Source organism: Plectrocnemia conspersa, unplaced genomic scaffold (assembly GCF_051122295.1).
Source record: "Plectrocnemia conspersa isolate PC_06_02 unplaced genomic scaffold, ASM5112229v1 ptg000005l, whole genome shotgun sequence".
Lineage (NCBI taxonomy): Eukaryota > Metazoa > Arthropoda > Insecta > Trichoptera > Polycentropodidae > Plectrocnemia > Plectrocnemia conspersa.
In genome coordinates, this window is record NW_028277169.1 from 8,369,757 (window position 1) to 8,393,962 (window position 24,206).

A 24,206-nucleotide genomic window follows, 5' to 3' on the forward strand; every position below is an offset into this window, starting at 1 on the left:
ACCTAATAAATGTAACATTTTAAACTAACATATAATATGGTTTCGCCCCGTATTAGCAAAAAGTAAAAAGAACGTAGCCCTTTTCTAAAATTATAATTCTTAAGAAAAACATAAGCTCGAATATGACTGAATTAAATTCACATATATCAGAGATTTTTGTCAAAACTTTCATAAGAATTATACCTATTTCTAACTTTAAAATCTGCTCAAGTGCTTCTGACTTAAAAATAAAAATTGTTAACAAAAATTTACAGGGTAAAAACCTAGAATTTAGTCAAAGAACCTCTAAGCAAAGCTACATTATTACTAGCGAATTTCTATTTTTTGGCAATGATAATATTATTGATGTAAATGCTTTTTAAGACGATCGTGCATATACTGATCTATCTTGACTAAATAAATTAATAAAATAAAGGATTGTGTTGTTTTTTTTACCACCAAGTCAAATTTAGGTACTAGATAAATTTTCATATCTGCCAAATAAGATCCATTGTGACGATCAGTATTTGACTTTGCGAATCAGTAACTAATATTATTTAAGAACATCATATATTTATTTATTAAAATACCTTTAGCACTCATAAATAAATAATACATTAACATAGTAGCAATTTGAGCGTAGAGCGTTTTAATTTTGAAGCGACGTCTTAGAACAATTATATGTATGATATTCCAAATGCATTTTATTTGATAAAAGATATCGGTGTACAATAATCTAAAAACAAATCTAGAACAAATTTCTACTTAACAACAGTCATCAATGATCTATATATAAATAAAAGTAATGGAATTGTTTGATAAGATTACCTCATATCTACCAAATCCACAGATCGTAAAATTGAGATAAAATACTATCATTGCTTACTATATCTTATTCGAGTCAAGTCGTTTTGCAAATCAAATTATGGTTAAAATATTTGAAATCATCGGTTATTACCTAAACAAGTTATTCAACTTGGACCAACCGAAGCTGAAGGATGCCGAAAGAAGGGAATCGAATCGCTCATCAGTTAGTGAATTTTCTGAAGCAATTATGAGTAACTGGAGTATTTTAAAATTTGACGCTCAGTATTACTGTGTTTCGGGATTACCATGTATGGATTTTATACACTGATTAAATAAATGTTGTGATACGTCCTTATTTTTTATTTTATCAATCCTAATCATACTTTAATTATAGATATATTTAGGCACCATGCTGTCTACATAAATATATAACATATCAATTTTCTCGCAAAACAATGAAAAAATAATACAAATAAAATACTTTTACATTGTATATAAGATATATATCTAGATAAACATTGTTATCTATAGAAATTAAACGTCACGCGGTTTGCAATTTTTATATAGAAAAATAATAATAATTATGAAGTTTAATGTCGAAATGATAATCTGATATATAGTTTAATGATATAAATCTATGATTATGTCAAATATATATATATATATATATATATATATATATATATATATATATATATATATATATATATATATATATATATATATATATATATATATATATATATTTCTTATAACTGCAAATGTATATAGATGCATGATAATTTTTGTATTTTTAATTTAACATTATGTAATTGAAAGTAATGATTCATTAAGCGATCAATAAAATTTTAGTATCATTATCTATAGCTGAAAACAAATACGCAATAATCAATTAATAGTATCTCAGATGATAAGATATCTTAAAATACAATATCTCTAAACCACAAAAAATTGCTAATTAAGAAAACTTTAAGCTTATAAAATATAGTTTATGTTTAAATTAAAGAGCAAATTAAAATAAAAATTAAAAATTAAATTTAGTGTTGTTTTTATCGTTACTGATACACGAGTTTAGTGGGTTAAAATTTTCTGGTATGAAAATGACAGTGTTCTCTAATTGTTTGTATTTTAAAGCTAATTGTATTTTTTTAAATAAGTATAAAAAGTATTATTTTATAACTTTGATTTGAATGACTTATAATTAAAAAAAAAATATTACTGAGTTACTCCACACCAGACAGATCTAATTAATTGTTAATAGATTGAAATTTTATTTTTTATAATTAGCGCGCTTTTTATATTAAATATCAATCTAAGGGCCGCAATAGCGGCAAGCCCTTTAAAGCGAAGTTTGAAAATCCGGTTACATACATTATTGTCCTCTTTATTTAGGAAAAGTAATGAGAAAAAATAATTGATTTTGTTTTGATTCAGTAGATTTTATTCTCTTAACTCTCAAAATATTTATTAGGGATTTTAAAAGATTTGGTTAAGATCGTAAGCAATAGTTAAAAAAGCTGTATCGTCAGTGTGCATTGCTAAACGCGTATTTTTTATTTTATGGATATCGTTCGTATACACGATAAAGAGGAACGGCCCGAGCAAACTTCCCTGAGGAACTTAAGCTGCAATTGTACGCGAGATCGAGTGTTCATTATTTAGTGAAGTAACATAGCTTCTTATTTTCAGATATGAGCATATTAAGCATTGCAGATAATCTGGGGGTTTGTTTTTGTATAATTTATGAATTAAATCCGTCATGCCATACTGTGTCCAAAGCTTTTTATATATCAAACTTTAAAAGACCCGTACTTTTTTCATATTAAACTATTAAGTTAATGGGTTGTCAAGTGATTTTAGTGAAAACTAAACTGTTCGTTAATAATTTTATTCCCCAAAGATTCCTTTAAACGCATAAGGATTATTATTTATTAAATTTAACTTAATGACGGTAATAAACAGATGGAGCAATAACTAATCATATTTGTTTATCAAATAAAATTTAGCGGTTTTCCATATTGTTTAGAAATATCGAAAAGATACAGGTGTTAAAGATATTTGTAACCCTTTAAACGCCAGCGAAATTTAGTGAGTCATCACTTATTTCTCTTCACGCGTCTGCATCTCTTTCTTTAAATAAAAATAAAATACTTAGTTTACTGAATAATAAAGCTAGTACAATCATATTTAATAAATAATAAAAAATATTTTTTTTATTGTTTTGAAAAATATTTAAAAAAAAAAATAGTCATTAAAAGACGCACCGGTGAGTGTCTGGCGTTTAAGTGCTTAAGTAATAAATAAAAATTTCAGGAAGGTGTAATCTGTCAAAATTGTAGTATTAAAGTATAATATATTTTGTTGCTAATAATAATTTATTTAAAATATTCATATTATGAAGCCCTGATTAAAATGGAGGATTAGAGTAATAGTGGGAAATTTTCGTAAAATCCGATCTCATTAAAACCCAAAAAGAACGTCTTTTAAGAGGAGGCAAAAGCAATATTTGTAAAAAAAACACAATAAAATACGTGAGCATTAACATTAACACAAAAAACCTATCACTGTAACAAGTTAAATTAAACATGAAAATAAAATAAAATATTTATCCCGGATTATATTTTATCTAAAGACGAGCTGATCTTTTATGCTTGCACTACACTCTCTGGAAGCTGGACAAGGTTGGCCAAGGATGGAGAATATAGTGCGTTACTTCAATCGAGTTCAATTCTGCCGCTCTAAAATCTCTCTGAAGTTGTCCGAGGTTACCGAGAACGGGAGGTAAGGTGGGGGTAATTCAAACGCTTCCGAACATTGTCGGCAAACGGATCGAAGTCAAAGGAACCGAAATCAGAGCTGCTCTTTTGAGCGCGAGCGGTGAGATACTTCCCCTTTCGCTATCTCGCGTGTTAAGTGATGACAGTGGGAGAGATAATGATATGGTTTTTTGCAAACTGAAATAGAACGAGTAGCATGGTTCAATTTCAGTATGCGCGTAGGTGTCCTATGGTTAACACGCATGTCAAGCGCTGCATCGTGGCCACATAGTCAAGTTATATTACCACATGCTTATCGGGGACTTCAACAGACTCTTACTGACATCTTTGAATATTTTAGGGCACCAAAAAGGGATTAATTATATTTTTGATATAGTATATTCTTGTAACAGATATCGTTATAATATTTTTTTTCATATAAAATTAAATAATTAAAAAATAATTAGTGGTACTTCATTTTGTTAAAAAAATTGTTTCAAACATCTTTGGTTTATATAAATGGCACACCATAACGAATTCTTATTTAGAATCGATGGCGACAAATTCTAGGATAGTCACAGATGTGGTGTTCGTATTCTGAAGTATCATTTTTATGCCTTAAATTATGATTATTTGGCACATTTTTCGATCGCGCGCAAATATGCCGGCTGTACGTGACAGAAGCAGCCGTCAGGACGGCATATGAAATTTGCGACAGTGTGGTCGCTTACTCGAAGTCGTAGGTTTCGGCCGACTTCAGTTCGGACAACTTCCAGAGAATGTAGTGGAGGCATTACGATTTTGATGCTTACACTTGGAAATTTTATATTTTTATTTGGAGCTTTTAATAGTAAGCACATGCAATACAACAATTCCGGCGCATATTGATTATTAAAACTAATCGGATATGAAGGATTATAGTATTTTTATCGGTTTTCCAAACGGTTGGAAAATACCCAAAAATAAAGGCAGGTGTTAAATATGTTTGTTAGATAATGAATGCAAATTTCTGAAAGGTGTTTAATCAACGTGTTATATAAAGATTAATTCCAGGACTTTTTTATTTTTTATTTAATTTTTTTTTAAATAATAATAAAATACCGCGGATGCTTCTAATTTTCTTATTGGTCTGTTTAATTCTAGTTTGTTAGTCTGTTTATGTCTGTGTTATTTGAAAATGTTGTTTGCTATATTCTATAGTATGTTGTATTTTTATATAAGTGTATAACTTTCATAAAATTACATATTACTTGTAACATATATAACACATACACATGTCACAATTGCTTACTATTTATTATTTTCTAAATAAAATATTCTTATCATCACTTATACTCTCTTAGGTACGCTTAATTAAATTTATGATACCAAACGCACCATGTAAAATTTATTGTTTAAAGCACACATAGCAATGTTTTTCACATTTTTGTTTTATAAAATAGCCAGGATCATTCACCTACGCGTTTGCACGTCCGACTAAATAAATAATTGTTTTTTTTTCGCAACACCTTAAATGCCCCGCAGTTTTTAACACGCAGGGCCGGTTTTTTTAATTCGGCTTAATTTCGCGAATAATTCAACATCAAATGAAAATTTTCGAGCAGCGTTATATTTATGGAATTGTTGTACACAAAGCACCTTTGTGCATAGGAATACGCGCGTAAATTTAGTCGAAATTTTAAATAACTTATACATAAAGGCTATGAGGGACCGCCTTCACGAAACGAGGGCCTCAAGGGTGTCTGATGAACAAACAATAAATTTTATTATTTATCCTCGAGGCCCTAGGAATCTTTGAGGAGAATTCTCGTCAAACGCCTGTCCGACCGAGAGAAACTAATCTACATAATAAATATTATTTTTTGCGTGCAAATTTACAACGCTGGAAATGAACATAATAGGTGCGCGAATGCTAATGTGTGAGTATGTTTAATTTCGGGTTTTTTCAGTCTAAATTAAAAGAAAAAAGGTAACTTTTGTAATAACATTTCATCTCTCTTACATGTTGAGCTTTTATATTTCCATATTAATGCTTATACCGTGTATATTCCGTCTGGAATATTCAAATTTTATTTTATAATACGGTTCGTGATTTATTCATTCGTGCAATATACTGAGTACAAGATTATATTTCACGTTTATAATATACACGTTATTCTTTATGTAACATTAATGGAAATGGAAAATTATATTTACCAGTTCAATTTCTTTGTAAACTTAAATATCAAAGTAGTGGGACCCAAACCGAGGACGTGTGCTTAAAACGAACATTGTTCAATGCAAAACAGCTTATACATCTAAGCGGATTTAGACATAAAAAAATGGTTAAAATTATTGTGCTACAAACCAATAAAAACTGTAATACTAGTCTAAGGTTTTGTGAAATTTACTTCACAACAAAAAATAATAATTTATTGTACAAGTTAAATTTTTATAAGCCTGTAAAAAACATATTGATAGAATAATGGTTTAAAATACATTACTCTGAATATTAAAAATGTATTATAAAGATTAATATAAATTTATAAGACATAATTGATAATATTATAAATATAATATATTGTATTATTGATAACTAATATCGTACAAAAACGATGTAAGAAATAGTCGACATAATTTATTTTAAAAGTATTAATTTAATAATAAAAGTTGTATGGAATTATTTAGAATATACAACTATCTAGCCCCTCGATAGCTTCAAGGAACGTGGCTGAAAGGATTTAACTCATCCAGCTTATTCTCTACTTGACTAGCATTTATTAATGCAACATAAATAAAATGCTGACGAAAAGGTAGCTATCAAAATATTTTGAATCAAAGCCCTAAAAAATTTACTGAAAAGTGAAAAAAATTTTATAGCTGAAAAAGTAAACTATATTTTAAATTATTAAAATATAGTTAAAGACATCCAAAAGTTTGATTAAAAAACGACGTTCATTTTAGTGTCCTAATATAATACATACCTCCATGATATTTGTATTTATATATGCTTTGAAATTTTCTTTGCCAGCTGCATAAAGGGATGGATAATAATCTAATATAAAAAACACATCAAGGTATAGTATTTCCATTTTATTTTATAGGCAATGTATATATTTTATGTTATATAATGCCTTTCGAATAATTGACCCATAAGATAGGGAGAGACGAGTGCCAGTATTTTATCATTTTTATAGCACCATCGACTGGACATGCCCATTCACTCTAGGATCCTTATAAATAAGATTTCGAAATCAGTTACTGAATCAGAGCAGTGAAGTAAATACATTGCCACCCATATCTTAGTGGAAGTTTATGAGGGTACTAGGCCTCGAATACGACACGAAGTGGTCTTTTTTTTAGAATTTTCGCCAACGCCACACCCAAATGCGAATCAAATATAAAATCTTGTGACAAAACAAAGTTACCACTGATATATATATATAAGTATAAAATAACACTGTTTAAAATAAGAACAGTTCTTAAGATGTATTTACGACTATCTTATTTTTAATAATATGTTTCAAATATATTATGTTTATAATTTTCTTGTTAACTACAATATTCAATAATAAAAATTATAATGTAATTTAAAAAAATATAATACAATAGATTAAGTGGTAATTGAAGTAAATAAAGCAATACATTTTGTGCTTATATTAAAAAAATTATATAGTCTGTAATACACTGGATTATTGGGTTAGTATGGATATGCCTAATATTTTTTGTAATATTTCTGGTATAAAAATAACAATGCTCTTTGATTTTTGCTATTTAAAGGCTTTTAAAGATTGTTAAAAATAATTATTAAATATTATTTCACAGCTTTAATTTAAAAAATATGCAATTTAAAAAAAGGTGTAACTAATGTTACTCCACCCCAAGCAAGCATGTGTTAAAATGAGTTGAATTTTTGTTTGAAACTATCTCTTTTTAATTATATTACTCAAAGGTTATTTTAAACACATGAGTATTATTTTTTTAGATATTCTACTAGATAACGGTAATGAACTAATAAGGCGTTAAACTATTAATTTTACTACTCAAAGGTTATTTTAAACATATAAGGATTATTTTTTTTAGATATTTTACTAGATGACGGTAATGAACTAATAGCGCGATAGGTAATCGAATTTGTAGGATCCTTTTCGGATAAATTTTAGCAGTATATAATTGATTAAGAAATATAACAAATATAAACAAGCATTGAAGATGTTTATTGAGTAATGAATTTAAATTGTAATAAATTTTTTTAATAGCATATAATATTACCATTAGCTAATTTTGTTATCTATTATCGTAGTCATTTTTATTTGACTAGTAAATTTGTTATTAGTTCAAAAATGTATATATGATGTAGAAACAGTGCTAGCTAACGTTTCTCCTTTTTCATGGTTTGTATTGGCTATTGAATTTTCACAATTTTTAACAGTGAAAATGATGTATATTTTTTATTAAGAAATTAAGTTATATTTTTGATTAATTATCTGCTGATTTTAGTTGGCAAACTAACGCAAAAACGAGTCTTTTCTGATGATATGAATTTAATCGCAAATATCAACAACTTTTTTATCAAAGTTTTTAATTACTAAAAATCTAGTTTACTTCCAATTTTTAATAATTGATGGAGTAATATATTGAATGTAGCAAGCTCAATAACGATGATTAAATCATAATTATTATTAGATAAATAGTTTAAACATCGAAATTACCGCAGTTATTTATTTAAAAATATTATATCTATTTCCTCATGTAAAAGCATTTTAATAATCTTGCATGTTACTGCAAGTATATTATTCGGTTGTCAAATAAACAGCAACATTGCTATTGTTTTTCTCTGTCTTTGAAAATGCCATATACACTACTTTTATTTACTATACTACACACGACTGAATTCTTAATTTTATTTTATTTTTGCCCGCAAACTGCATCGTAACGTTGAATATTTATGTTACGTGAATGCTCCTCTTTGTTAATTCAGTAACAAAAGTGTGGTTTTGCATTAGCAAATGCCCACAGGAAGCGTTCCAGAAAATATTTTATGACCTTTCAGTTGATTTTTTGCACCATTGATCACGCGGAATAATCGCGCTTTTATTGCCCGTTCAAATAAACCATTGTTCGGTCTGAATAACCATTCGGTTAAACTGTCGTAATGAACGTGAAATGCATTTATTCCAAAGCCGCAATTTATGACAAATAGTCGTCCGTTCGCTCAGAATGGAAGCAGTGATGCACTAAAGTTTTCAATTTTGAGTAACTACCTAACGACATCGTGCGATTTTCCTGAATGCTTAGCACAGTTGTTCATTAATGAACTGCTAAAAAGCTGACGAAAAATAAATTATTAATAAAGTTAAAAAAAAATTTAACAATATTATTTTTAAGGTATTGACCTGAAGGGCTGCTAAAAGTAAAGTATAATTGTATTTTTTATATGACATCTAGATATCGGTGCGAGCGACAGCGAGATTTTGCTCAATACGCTCGAAACCTTGCTGTTTCGTTAGTGTAAGCCCCAAATAATTATATTTATTTATATATTATCAATGAGTTTGTTAACGCTTTATATGCAGAAGACGAAAATCTCTACTGCATACAAAGTGTTAAGATAGATCCGTTAAAAAGAGGAAACGAAAATTATCAAGCACAAGCAAAAAATGTTTTTAGTGGTCGTGAAAGACAGCTGTTAACTAATTAATAAAATAATTAACGTTGTAAAAATTTTGTTATCATAAATTGTTAGGAACAATTTTTTATTTTTTTCACAACCAATACAGATTTAACCAAAAATGTAAAAAAAATTCAAAAAACGACATTTATTTCAGGATGACTTGAAACATATAATATAAATATAGAAAGTACCATTTAAAATTTGAATACCCTAAAGCTTCGTTTATATTATTTTAGAATAATAAAACATACAATTTCCAACCTAGTTTCAAAAGTTCGTAAATTATCTCTGGCTGTGCAATTTTTGTTAATAAAATATATAAAAGTAAACTAGAAAATTCTGAGAAGCAAAAAAAATTGTTTGCCATTTGGAATTCACGGATTCTATGTCTGATATTTCAAGTTCTCACAACATCCATTTTCAATCCAGATTCCATTTTTAGTCATTTTTTGGGTTGCTTTTTCTATACAAAAAGTTTAACGGTTGGGGTCAAAAAAATCAAACTTGTCTTGTCTACTCTCAATTGTAGGTTAAAAGGATCGAATTATGACCCTTTAACTGAAAAATTTCAGCTTTATAATATGAAAATACTGTTAAAATAAATCTTTTTCATCGGATAAGATCAGTGGCTTCTCATTGCTTGATTTGTTTTTACAAACATTTAAAAGATTCGCGGTGTTTGTATACACCTTGGTTTGAATTCGTGGAACAAAAAGTTTGTCGGTGCGGCAACACGATACGTCCTTTATTATCCCGTCCCTTTGCCCCAAATCTGATTTACCTTTGCTGGGGTGTACGAAGAATCCTTTTTTTTCGTCGACAAATAAAGGACCCGCCACTGTCCAAAGCGGGCAGGGAGAACGACAACGGATTTATAAAACGTGCCTTAGTCGCACCCTCCACCACCATCCCCTAGGCACAATCAACACAAATTCAACAAGATACCCCGTTTCGATCCCGGACGAATCCAAACACACTTGTCGTGGTTGTGAAATATTTGCCGAGCGAATTCTTTATGGCTCCCCTCTCGTCCTGACAAAAGACGATGAAAAAATGGTACAAAAGTGCACGTTCGATAAATGTAAAAAAGTCTAGTGTATTCCTTTTTTGCACTCAATCTCGTTTATAAAAGGCGGTGAAACCTTTTGAATTTTAAGGTTCAACATTTTTTAATATTTAAAATAATATTTTAACTGAATTTATTGCTTTAAATGTACAACTTAAACGTCAGCAATGCTATTTTTTGGAGCAAGATAAAGAAGTGCCTCACAAAATATTGTAAAAAAAATTATGATTAAAAAAAATATATAAGTAGGGCTTGCCGCCGGGGCTTTTTCCTTGGCTTTTCGGGCTAACATAGAAAGGCTCGCCACCATAGCTTGGCTCTTAATTGTTGAGTGGGCTCACACAAAAAATATTTTTCATTGGTATCCAAAGAGAGTGCAACCCAAGGATGCATTCACAAAATGAGGCCAACTAAGATCTTGAAAAACATTCGTCAATATACAGGCTTTAATGCTAGCTGTCATATTTTTAAGTCAACGGTAACTCTAAATAATAATTTTTATTTATTAATAACAAACAATATTTAAGATATTTAATTTCATAATAATGCTATTTACAATTTAAGTAGAAACATTTCATTGAAAGTAAAAATGATCTTTATAGAAATGTTTTATATAATAACCTGCTTAATTTTAAAGAGAATTTTCTTCACATTATCAATTGATTTAATACGCTTTCTTTAGAAGGGCGGTAAAATTATATGGATTTGTACAATCAGATGATCACATTTTAAAGCAGATGATAATTTAAATTATATAGATGTTTCAACCACAGATTAGTTTATTAACTTGGATTTTCAGGTAAAAATCCTAGATTAGTATATTACATTTATTGAATTTATTTATATAATAATTTGTTATATATAAGCAAATATAGTAGTTAAAAAATATTAACTTTTTTCTATAATAACAAGTCGAAAACTAAATATCTATATATTTTAATAATCATAAACTAAGATTTTATGTTAATATTAAAAAACTACATATAAAATAAAGAGATTGTGATTTTTTACTTTTAAAGTAAATATTGAAACAGACTAGAAATAATGAAAGTAAAATAATTTAACTCCTTATTATCTTAATTTGGAAAATTAGAAGAGGATCTTTAAGATAAATCATTAACATAATTTTTTGATAAAAAAGTAACCAATAATAATGAATTTATTAAATATGGAAATAATAAGACTACAATTTTATTAATTGCAAATTAAATACTCTCCTTAGAAGTAATATCTGAAAATTTAAAGGTTGCTTTTATTAAGCCTACACACAAAATAAAAAATACAAAAAAGTTAATAATATGTTTTTATTATATATAAAAAAAATATTTATCTGATTTATGTTTACTTTAAAATATTATAATTAATATTATTTTATTTACATCATAAGTCTGTAGATGTAATAACGAACATAATATAAAATTACCAAAAATTTGTATATATATATGTTATTTTGCTCATAAAAGCAACACAAGCGAGCCTACCTCAGTTTAGGGCAATTTGCGAATGATCCCTTTTATTTCATATTTCAAAAGGCAATTTTCTGCGAACTCGCGTCGTTCGCACGTAGCAAAAATTAAACGCCGCTTTAACAATCGCATCAGAATCGCTTTCATCTTTCGTTCGGAAATCGGGAGAAAAGCGAACAAACAAACGGCAAATGTTAATTAATTTCGTATGGGCCGCAAAGAATTAACAACGCCGAGGGCCGCTGCCCTGCGATTGAAAAGTGGTCTCTGCGGTTTCGGCTGTGCGGGATCAAAACCCGGCCCACGCTCAAAAAACATACAAATATTCGCGTACAAAATTTTCAACCCCTCCTTTTTGACCTCATCCTACTTTCCCCATTTACATTTCAGTCGAAATTTGCATTTTAACCACATTTTTACAAGTGAGTCGGGGATAAGTTTATTAGCGGTCTTGTACAAAGTAACTCGCTGCGAAGGCGTTGAAAAAGCAACGGAGGGCGCATCTAACCGATTTTGTGAAATACATACATATGCCTGCAATATATAAGTATCTGAATAACCAATTTATTTTTTAATGTATTTAATATGCTAGGCTGCATTTTATATTTAATAATTTGTTAAACTTATTCGTTGCTTTGTCATACAAATTATACTGTATTATCATTGACAAAAAAAATCAAATATGCTCCTAAATCAAAGTGTGATCTGGTAGAAAGAAAGTAATGATCAAATACAAATGAAAATAATAATGGCAGAAATACACTATAACGTTTACAACTGATCGGTCGGCAAGTGATTAATCTCCTGCCGGCCGACCCCTAAAAATCAGCTGAGACTGAAATAATTATTTTTTCTCGAGACTATTACGACACAAAAAACCTAAATTGCATTCGCCGTAGTCCTCCTTGACATCCACAAGAAACATCTTTGACCTTTAAACGTTAACGTTTGAAGGTCAAAGACGCTTCTTGTACACATCGAAGAAGACTGCGGCGTCTTTGTTTTTTTGCCATTTTTTATTGTTTTTCTTAAGAAAAAATGCATTTATTATTTTTAACTTTCTTTATTTTTAACGTCGTACATATTTTAGATCTAATAATTTTATTAAGAACAGTTTTGCCAATTTTTAATCAAGTTATCTGTTCTTTAATGTCATAAAGTTAATATAAGTTTATCTGTGCGAAAAAAAATACCTTACTTATTTTTACTTAATATTCAAGATACTATTTTACTGCTTGTCATATTAAATCAAAGTATAAAATCTAAAAAAAAAACATTTTAAACCCTTATATCAAATACAACATCGTATAGATTTATTCCTGGCTTATCATTGATTGAAAATAAATTTGCTTATATTTTTATTAGTTTTGGTTACTACTAAATTAAATCAACACTACTAAATTAAGTTCTTGCTGATTATCGGGCGCATTTGTATTTTTTAAAATACTAACAACTATTTTATTTATCTAGCATTCCATAACACTGTATTTTTACAATTGTTCTGATTAATCAAACTATTTTTTGAGTAATGCTTAATAATTTTTACTAATATTGAGCTATAACTTAAATCTGCAACGGAAACAATTTTTTAACGTCAGACGTTTTGTGATTATACTTTTACAAATAAAATAAATATATAATACACAGTGATTATTCCAATTTAGACAGTTTTATGTAAAAAAATATTAAAAATAAAAACAGCATTAGTATTTTTACATTTCGTTGTAACCTAACATGCGTAAGACCAATGCGTTACAACGGGGTAAATTTAAACTAACATACTAAACGTCTAGGAATTTTTAAAAGGGAAGGAGACTTTTAAAAATTAAAAATTTATTTTTACATCAGAATTAAGATCAGTTGCGATTAAATTACATTAGCAAGATTGATTTTATCGAATTTGCTGTATATAAAATAGCTAATAATATTTGGAACGAATTTGATATAGAACATTTACATAAAGATCGAATCCGTATCGGCGTTTGTTTTGTGCGAATTTGCATATAAATCAATTAACCGCGATCGAATTTTCGAACTGGTTATATTTTAATATTTATGACCTGAAACAACAAATGCAAAAACTTAGCACCCCAATAATTTGTGACGCATATCTGTTCCTGAGATAAGCGTTAAACGATAATAAAAGTAGGCCTCTCCAACATTTTTTTTCGTTCAAATAATAATTTCTGCAAATTTCGGTCAAAGTATACATCGCCAATTAACATATTATTTACAAATGCTTTCCAAAGGCGTATACTCATTTTTTTTGTTAAGAAAAAGCGTATCATTGTCTCTCATTTTGAAACAAAATAAAAGCGCATAAAGGACCATGGATTTTGGAGTGGCACTAGTCACGAATAATAGATCAATTATTCGAATATGGAATATTTGTTTGAAAACACTAGTTACTAGACTAGATCTCACTGCCGTTATTTCAACATTAAAATATGAATTAATAGCGTGTTTTTATTTAACAATTAAAAAAAAACACTAAATTTTTTTACTAAATGATTTTTCAATTTAAGATAATTATATCAAAATTATTAAAATTGAATAAAGCTTAAATACTTAAAATATAAATTATTTCCGCCCTATACCCTACATCAAACTGTAATATAATAAATAAAAAATAGTACTCTATATAAATAAAAATGTATTCTTTGTACCGCGCGGTTAAAAAAATGGCAAAGAATAATAATTCAACTAAAAAACACAAACACAAAGATTTTTCACCGCCTTCAGAATTGAGGAAAAAGGGGACACAAAAATTACATTATTTATTATTTACGCGCTGCTGACCGCTAATAAACATATCCTTTTGTGCGAGCTTGTAAAAATGCGGTTAAAATTTACATGTCGGGTTAAATGTAAATGAGGACAAGGGCGTGGATACGAAGTGCAAATTTTGTACTCTGGGTGGAAATGAAAGATGTTTTTTCCATGAAATTATATTGAAAGTCACTAAAAATCAGTGATAATTTAAAAATACATTCTCAATGACCCTTCATCCACGTGCGCACCTGCAAATTTTTGTTGTGTTGATTTAAATTATTTAAACTAGCCATTAACAAAAAATAGTATGAACCGAGATTCTTACGCCAAAATAAAAATGAAATCCCATTACTATAAAATTCAAGATAATTAATTTCAGATCTGCAGGAGAGACAAAATCGTGAAAACGAGGAACACTGATTTAATGGGTTTAATGTTCAGTACTTAATCAGATTACTCTTGCTGTTGATACAGAGGCAAACAACTTTGTCGAAGTTTGTACTGCGAAATCAAAGACTTTTAAAGCGTCTTCCTGAAAATTTCGACAACGTTAGAGAACTCTTTGATGTCTACAAGAATTATATGGCACAACAATAAACAGCATAAATTTTCACTGAGCAAAGACCAACCTTTAACGCAAATCGATAAAACAAGCACTGCATTGAGTTACTACAAGCAGCTTTCAACCTAATAATTTTATCATAAATTAAAACAGTAGACGAATTATTTTAGTTGGGTTAAGTAAACATAGCTTCTAACATTGCAATGGTGAAAACAAGTCACGTGTATTATTTTTTTATATTAAGAGCAAAAATATGTACAACAAGAATTTGCATAAAAGTTACTTGTTAGTAATCCAACTCAAATAAAAATAAATAAAATCGTCGTTTTGTGTTTTTTTGTGCTTCTTTTACACAACTGAAATGGTTTATTTACAATTGGTATATTATCGAGCCACAAAAGTGTAAGACAACAAAAAACGATCTGCACAACTTTGAGGCAAAAAATAAACCATAAAGCAGATAAATTCACGCAAAACAATTCTAGAGCTTACACAATGTCAAGGTGTTAAATATCCAATATTTAAAACTTCATCAAAATTTACAAACAATTGACAATTTTTGCAAAAGCTAAATGAAAAGAAAAAAATCACCAATACGAAGGTCTGTTTTAAATTTGTTAATCGATTGATAAGCAATCAAATTCTTGCTTGTTTTTTTATTTGCGACAATAAGTATTTCATTGATGACAACAGTTTAAACAAAACAATGACCCAAGGCATTTATCAAAACTAAAATTATTAGTCTTATTTTTTAAAACCATAATGTCGGTTTAAAGATGGGGAAAATATTTATTACTAGACTTTCCGGTGAAAAGATTTTAAAAGAACTAGTCAAAGCCGTGTCTAAGCTTATTCGAAAGTTAGTCACATTTGCCATCATATATAATACATATACTATATGGTTACATTCGTTATAGAGACGTGACCTTTAACTTTTCATGTCATGTACCACCGCTAAAACAATTTGAGTCGCTTCAATTCAAACGTCCGTAATACGACGAGTTCGTTTTAAAACATACGCTTTCAGGCTATTTTTCAGCGCACTATGCGAATGAAATTTCGCACAAACACACGCAAAACACAACATTGTGTGTGTCGTTACGGCACACAAGTAATAAAACACATTCCGCACTGCAGATGAAACAATACCTCGCGATCTTTCGCGCGTGCCCCGTATCAGAAATCTCATTTTTTCCAGCTTTCCGAAAGGAAAACAGATTGAATTTTTTCCCCCTTATATGCGAAAGTAAAGCCCGCACATACCTATTATAGTACGGTGTAATACCACGCCGTGAAATATGTTTATTTGTATTGGAAACTTGGCAAATCCAATGAAGATATGCGAGAGCGTGCTTCATTGTTGAGAGCGGATTTCAGCGAACTCGTGATAATGATCGAAATGCTACAAATTGAATATTATATCGGCGACGATTGATATTCGAACCGCAAAATTGGGTATTCGTGTATTCGTTTATACGTTTACTGTAGAGAAAAAAAATCGATAGGTGTATTGTATAGAGAGAAAAATCGATACATCGAGTATTGTTATATTACAACTGTGAGCTTTGAGCTCACCACTGCTATTATTTTTTAATATAAAAAATAGTATTGTTAAAGATAAATGTAAACATAAACTAATGAAACAGATTGATAAAAATACTATTTATATACAATATGATGCGGAATAGTTATTTTTAATTTTCATTAAAAACTGTACTATCCCTATATGACAAAATAGTTATTTTTAATTTTCAACGCAATATTAATGCTGAGTTTAGACTATATTCATTAAAAAATCACCACTTTAAAAATTTAATAAAAAAACACTAATTCTATAAATCTTTACAAACATCTCTACCACACAAATTTTGAAAATATTTTTAAAAACTCATCAAAAAATACAGATTTTGAAAAAGATTTTTTTTTATCACTTAATAAATACTGTGAAATAAGGTCTTTTCATATAATATTTACAGGATTTCTTATTATCATATTAAATTCAGGTGTTTAAATAAAGATCATAATTTGTATATATCTTTTTCTACTTTAAATTGAAATTTAAATTGTTCAAAATGTCTTAATATATGACATTATTATTTGTTCAAACTGCATGTAAAAAAAAGTAACAGAAAAACATTAAAAATCATATCGTTATTGAATTAATCAGTTTTAAGATTAAATTTATTTATTAATAGTACATTAACCAAATCATTCTGATACCACAAATAATAATTGTCTCAAAAAATTATACAATTGAAATATCACTAAAACAGATTTTGCAAAATTACTAAATTTATTTATAACATTTTTTACTACTAATTAAAAAAAACTTGCTTGGTATAATATATATAAAAAAACAGGATAATTCCAAAATAATTAAAAACATAATTTTGAAAATAGCTCTATTATTCTATTTTTGAAAGATTTACCAAAGACCCTTTGATTGAATCATTCTAAAATAAAAAGTTACTATTGCGTTAAAAAAAATTCAACTAAAATGTTAAATATAAAGCAATTCTGAGCATACATAAGATAATATTGACTCAAACTAGTTAAAAGAAAAGCTTTAAAAAAGCTTTGAAAAATGAGAGCATCATACTGTAATTAACTTACTTCACTATTGATCAAATATTATTTACTTAAACCACTTTCATTGAACCATTGTGATAAATAAAATAATAAAATTTTTCTTAAAAAATATATAACTCTAATTTACGTGAAAACTACAAATTTCATAGACTATTTAAAAAAAATACCTTTAAAAGAACATTCCCCGTAAAAAGTAAATGAAAAAAACCTCAGATAAAACCAAAAGATCATAAAAATCTTAATATAGTTATTGATTTACTTTACTTCTGAATTGAATTATTTATTAAAGCTACTTCAATTAAATTATTATGATAAATAATGCAATCAAAAATATATACTGCTTAAATATCACTAAAGCAATTGTTGAAAATATCTAAATATACGTATGACTTTTTTTCTTTAGCCTATTTAAATAAGAGAGCCCTAAAAAACTTTTCATTTAAAAAGAAAATACAAAAAACCCAGAAAAAACTATAAGATCTTAAAAATCATAATATTTTCAATATTTTATTTAACTTCCGGATTGAATTATTTATTAAAGCCACTTTACATCAATTATTAGGATAATTAAAGTAATAAAAATGTTAAAAAGTACAGCTCAAAATTCACAAAAAAGTGTTTAAATATATTATATATGACTATTATATTTCTTTAAATTGGTTAAAAATGAAAACTTTTAAGCCTGTAAAATAATAAAAAAAATATAGATAAATTAATTAGATCTTAAAAATCATATAATTGTTATTGGCTAATTTTACGTTTAAATTGAATTTTTTATCAAAGCTATTTTAATTAAACTGTTCTGATACATAAATTATAAAAAAAATATACAGCTCATATATAATTGTAAGAAATGTCTTAATATATAATATCATTATTTTTTTAGACTAATTAAATATGAGAGATTTAAAAAAACTCTCCCTTTTAAAATGAAATTTAAAAAACCCAGAAAAATCATAATATTATCAACAGATTACTTTACTAAAGCCACTATACTTAAATTATTATGATAATAAATAAAAATAAATAAAAATTTTATAAAACATAGAGCTCAAATATTACTAAATAAATTTAAAAACATGTTTTAGTATATATATGATTTTTTCTTTGGACTAATTAAAAAAAATGCTTATAAACTACTTTTCTGTAAAAAAAATACAGAAAAATAGATAAATTTATTAAATCTTAAAAATCATATATTTGTTAATATTATAGCTAACTTTACGTTTGGATTCAATTATTTATTAAAGCCACTATTCTAAAAAATAAACTTAATAATAAAAAAATACGCCCAAATATCACTAAAGCAATTGTGAAAAATGACATTATTTCTTTTGACTAGTTAAAAATAGTAGTTTTTAAGAACACTTTGCCTGAAAGTATAAATCCAGTGAATACTAAAAATCTTAATATTTTTATTAGCTTACTCTATTTTTAGATTAAATAATAAAATGCCTCAATTTATATTTACCATTATTTCCTTAGACTACATAGTTAAATATAAAAAGCTTTAAATAAGAGGTTTATAAAAACAGATTAATTCATTAAACCTCACAATAACATTATTGTAACTAATTAAAATAAGCAAGACAATTATTTACAATAAATACATTTTATATAATATAATGCTTTATTTATCTGTCAAATAATAAATTGATTCTGTGACAGATAAATTAAATCATATGACATAACGTAACTGAAAATATTTATCGACATTTCAATCATTGATATGCTTTTAAAGATAATAATTCATAAAATGTTTCATGATTTAACATTTTATATCTTTAGTAATTGTTATGTATATGTTTATGTTAAATATAATATATTATGATTGAATTTAAAGTACTCGCATAATACGGTTTTTATAAAATACTTTCCACCGCTAAAACTATTCGCTATATCGCCTAAAGAATTCTCGGAAGGTCTGTTGAAATTTTAAATGTATATAATGTTACGGGCTCGTGAACCTGGAGTGCCTACTGTTTACTTTATATTTTGTACCCTAATGATTATAAATTGAAATAAATATTTAACTAAGGTCTATACTCTTTAATTTGTGTTTAGGATAAATTAAATGAAGCGCTAGAGGCTCGAATAGAAGGACTATATAATTATTAATAACATTTTGTTAAAGAGCTTTTCTCTATATGGATTGTTTATACTAAATAAAGCCATACAATACAAACGCTTTGTGTTAAGGAAAATAAGACACTCTCTTACTATAAATAACAGGGGTAAACACAAAGAGTACTCAACGATAATTTATCAAAATTGATACTGATGTGAATCCTAATTTTGGACTGTAATATAATTGTACTATACCAATGGAAAACATGCACTTATGATTAGTTTTTATACTACGCAACCAGAAATAAAATTTAATTGATTTTAAGAAAAATCATTAGCGAGTTCGAAGAATATTCGGAAGAGTCATAATTTTATTATTTTGGGATTAATTTTGCAACCTATATTTTATCTTAAAAATATTATCTTTAGACCTTAATGTAACTAATGAGTCTGCAAGTCTCAGACAAGTAGTTACTTTATTAGAGTTTTTAATAACATAAAGCTTCGGTCGATATTTTATAAAGATAATAAGATATTTTTAGAACAATTTTGCCGATAAAGTTTAGCAGTGTTTAAATTAGTTTTATAGCTTTTCTTTTCGAATATCCCTATCACTATGAATATAAATATAAATCTAACCTGCAAGGATCCCATACGATGACTCCAAGTCCAGGACATCCGCTTGGCTCCAGTGCTTCGCATTCTCTGGGATTACAGACGCAATCCCACGCCTGGACCGAATTCATCCCGATCAGCATTATCATTACAACGGCGAACGCCATCGTTAATTTTCTTCTGCTGTAGTGATTTTTTAGGTTATGGTTTTGATATTTAACACTATACATTTTATTATTATTATTTATGATATTTTTATTCGAATATTAAAATTTATGTATTATTATTTACTTTGCGTATATAATATGTATTATTATGTACGATTAAAATATTGAAAAACACACATCACATTTTCTTAAAATCTTGATATTGATGACGCAGACACAATAAGTAAATATTTCACTTTGAATGACATGCGGCAAAGTATCTGAAACAATAAAAATATATTTTAGATATTGAAGAATATTATGTATTATGAATAATGGCAGTTTATGTTGAAACGTTATTCTTATACATATGTAGTAGGTCTGTTTTTATAAAATACAACATTATTTCTCTCATGAGGTTGATTTTAAAGTTTTGCTTGTTTTCAGGATGGGACTATTATTATAGTTTAAAGCTGAATTGTGTATTAAAAATAAATTAAGTAATAAATTTACTAAAGTTTTGCTTAATTTATTATAATTTTATGTACTCTGCTAGTTTAACATATATATCATAAACATAGTAAATCCTTTGTTTTAGAAGTTAATTTGTTCCTAATGAAACCCTTTTTTATTTTATAACTGACGTAATACTTTTAACCACATACAAATACAAATTTACATAATCTTAAATAAATCTCTCTATCCCTGAATTTCATATCATTAGTAAAACTCAAAGTTTGATATGAAATATGAAATAGCTTTTAACCATTTAAACGCCGGCGACTCACCGGTGCGTCATTTGTTAATTATTTTTTTAAAACAAGTTGACGAATTATTTACAATTTTTTTTTTAATTATTACAGATTATTGCACTAGCTGCATTTACCAGTAGATAAAGTATTTTATATCTATTTTAAGATATCGATGCACATTATTTCAACAAAAATGCTAGTAGAGAAAAATAACTTCACCAGAAAATGCTTAACGACATTTTTAACAAAACGTTATATGGACATTAAAAAGCAACGTAAATATAATTTTTTAATGTGTTAAAATATAATAATTATTCGATTTTTAATTAAATTAAATATAAATATTTATTAAAAAATTATGAAAATAATTAATTAAAATTAATTATATGCCTATCAAATATTTTAAATAAAAATTATTTATTAATTATTATATTAATTTGTTAGTATACATTTACTTTTTTTTCAACGTTCATGTACGAAGATAACGCTCAAAGGGTTAAGGAATAAACATAGCAGATATTTAAAAAATATTTTTTGTATGGTTTCTAGGAATATTATGTATGTATGTTTATATGATACATACATGTGCATCTATACATTTTCAGTGGTAAAATAACACTCTCCAATATCCAAACAATTTTGAACGATAAATTAATACTGGACACAAGAGCACACGAAAACACTCTAGAGACCTTTAATGTGCAATTTATCAATGGCCTTAAACCTTTTTACTATTGCCCATTTGATATATGTGCGCATGTGTCTTGTCTGGATGAAATATTATTTTACATTCAATAATCATACACGAGTTCTGCGAACGTTTTACATACATGATGTAAAATTAATATTTCTCATGTGCTACGTAACTTTCGTGAGAAAAATATTCCAAACGTACAGACAGACAGAAAATAAATTATTTTATTATATTATATCGTATATATTCTCTTCTCAATGATGGATCAGCGGTTCCAAATTGGACATTCGGTGATTACCAAAAGAGCTTTTCGAAGTTGGCAAAATGTTATACCGTTCGTTTCGTTGTTTCGTTTTGATCTCAACAATGGGGGAATCTTGTCGAACAAAGTTAATTGAAAGAGCTTCGCTGAGTTTTCCAATAAACTAAATGGTAGTCAGTCAAGTGGGTTTACTTTGCGACTGTCGATTACTTTCTACAGAATTAATCTCATTTTAAAACAACAATAATAATTAAATAAACCCCAAAGAGTATTTTGAGGTTGTTTATCTTCAAGAGGGGTTTAAGTAGTAATTAATGTTGAATAAGAGTTTAATTAAATAAAACAATTTATCTAGATTCTTAATGAAAAGAGTCGAGTTAATTATATGTTTAAGTTTATAGTATTTACCATTATAACTACAAATTTACTAAATGCATCAAAATATTAAAAAATTCAAGTAAAATAATTTAAGCAAATAACATGTTTTACAAAATCCTAAAAATATTGATAATATATCATTATATATACATACATACATATATATTTAATTAAATGTAAAAGTTACGATCCAAAAAACATTTTTTTAAACAGAGTTTCGAACACAAAAAACTCATTTCCAACATCGAACGCGTTTTTCGTAATTTAACGCAGTATATTTCCCTGGCGATATTAACTTTTTCCTTTTTGACCAAAGGCCGACATCTAAACCTACCATTGAATTATTCACAGTGGGAGGGATGAATTATTTATTACATATAAATATATTTCCAATAAAGTTTTGACAGTTACGAAACGTCTTTGGCTACGACTGCACTGTTATATAGAAGTAATACAAAATATATATTTTTATATAATACATAAATATAGAATCTAATTATTACATTATACGAAGTGAAGAGGATCGATATCGAATCCAGTTTCGCGTCGCATTAAAATTTATTATTCGGGCAATAAATTTGTCCGAGGAGTTTCGAGAAGGAGGAAAACTGTCGTCTCGACGAATGGCAGGTGTTGTGGTAATTATAGCTTGTGATAAAATTCATTAAGTATACGAAAACAAAGCTGAAAGTAAAAATTTTGCGAAAAACATTCCTAATTTTGGTTGGAACATGAGCTAAATATAACTCAGGATAATATTTTCCAAGTTTAAAATTATATACTGGTTTAAAGTATTAAGTTAATAATAAGCTATATGTAAATCTAAAATGACAGTTCTATATGATATTATATAGCTCTAATACATACATTTTTGCTCGAATTATGTACCTCAGTTATTCTCGAGTAGACAGTTCTTAATCTATGGCGGCCAATTGTCGAAAAAGTATTTCACCCATTTGGGAGTTCCTCAATGGTTTAACCTAGGTCCTCTATTCTTAACGTTATATATTAATGACATGCATATAGCAGTTGCGAAAATTGTTTAAATGCAAAGATTAGCTCTACAAAGTGATTTAGATCATCAATTATCAGCGTCACATAAAAAGCACAAAATAAATATTCAAATAAGAATAAAATTTATAAAAGTTATTATTCTCATCTTTAAGCGTCGTTGCAGTTAGAACAATCGTTACCGAGCGTTCCCACTTCAACGGCGCCGACACAATGTTATTGCTTTTGACGTGAATTTTTTACTTCTGAGAAGTGATATTGGTTTTTGCGCTCTCCTATTGATCAAAATTGATTTGAATACACTTTGACCAATACTCTTATATAAAAAGTCTAAAATAATGTAATATCGAAGAGCAGGTAAATTATGAAGCAATATGCTAAATATGATATTTGTCTGTATTTTTTCCGCTTATTTTTCCTTGAGAGGAATATTTTGAACTCAACCTAATAAAAGTTTCTAGACTTTAATTTGTTTTAGAACTGTTTTTAGGTCAGGTTTGGGTTTGAACAGCAAATGCATTTTTTCGCAACTGTCAAATTGCGTATCATAGACATTTTAAAGCAGCATATAATTTCACTAGTGCCTATAAGTTAAATTATATTTTCCCCAGTATATATATCTACTGGTGAA

At 27.5% G+C, this 24,206-nt stretch overlaps 1 protein-coding gene across 2 annotated transcripts in view; it reads right to left on the minus strand.

The window, feature by feature from the left end:
* Positions 1-24,206, minus strand: part of LOC148234792 (single insulin-like growth factor-binding domain protein-2) — a 190,148-nt gene that overhangs the window by 96,538 nt on the left and 69,404 nt on the right. For both annotated transcript variants that reach the window (XR_015809674.1, XM_088186338.1), the window contains exon 2: positions 20,357-20,759. Coding sequence is in view for 1 of the 2 variants with exons in the window: in XM_088186338.1 (XP_088042464.1) it covers positions 20,357-20,562 (206 nt within the window). In the remaining variant the exon portion in view is untranslated. The remainder of the gene's footprint in view (positions 1-20,356; positions 20,760-24,206) is intronic.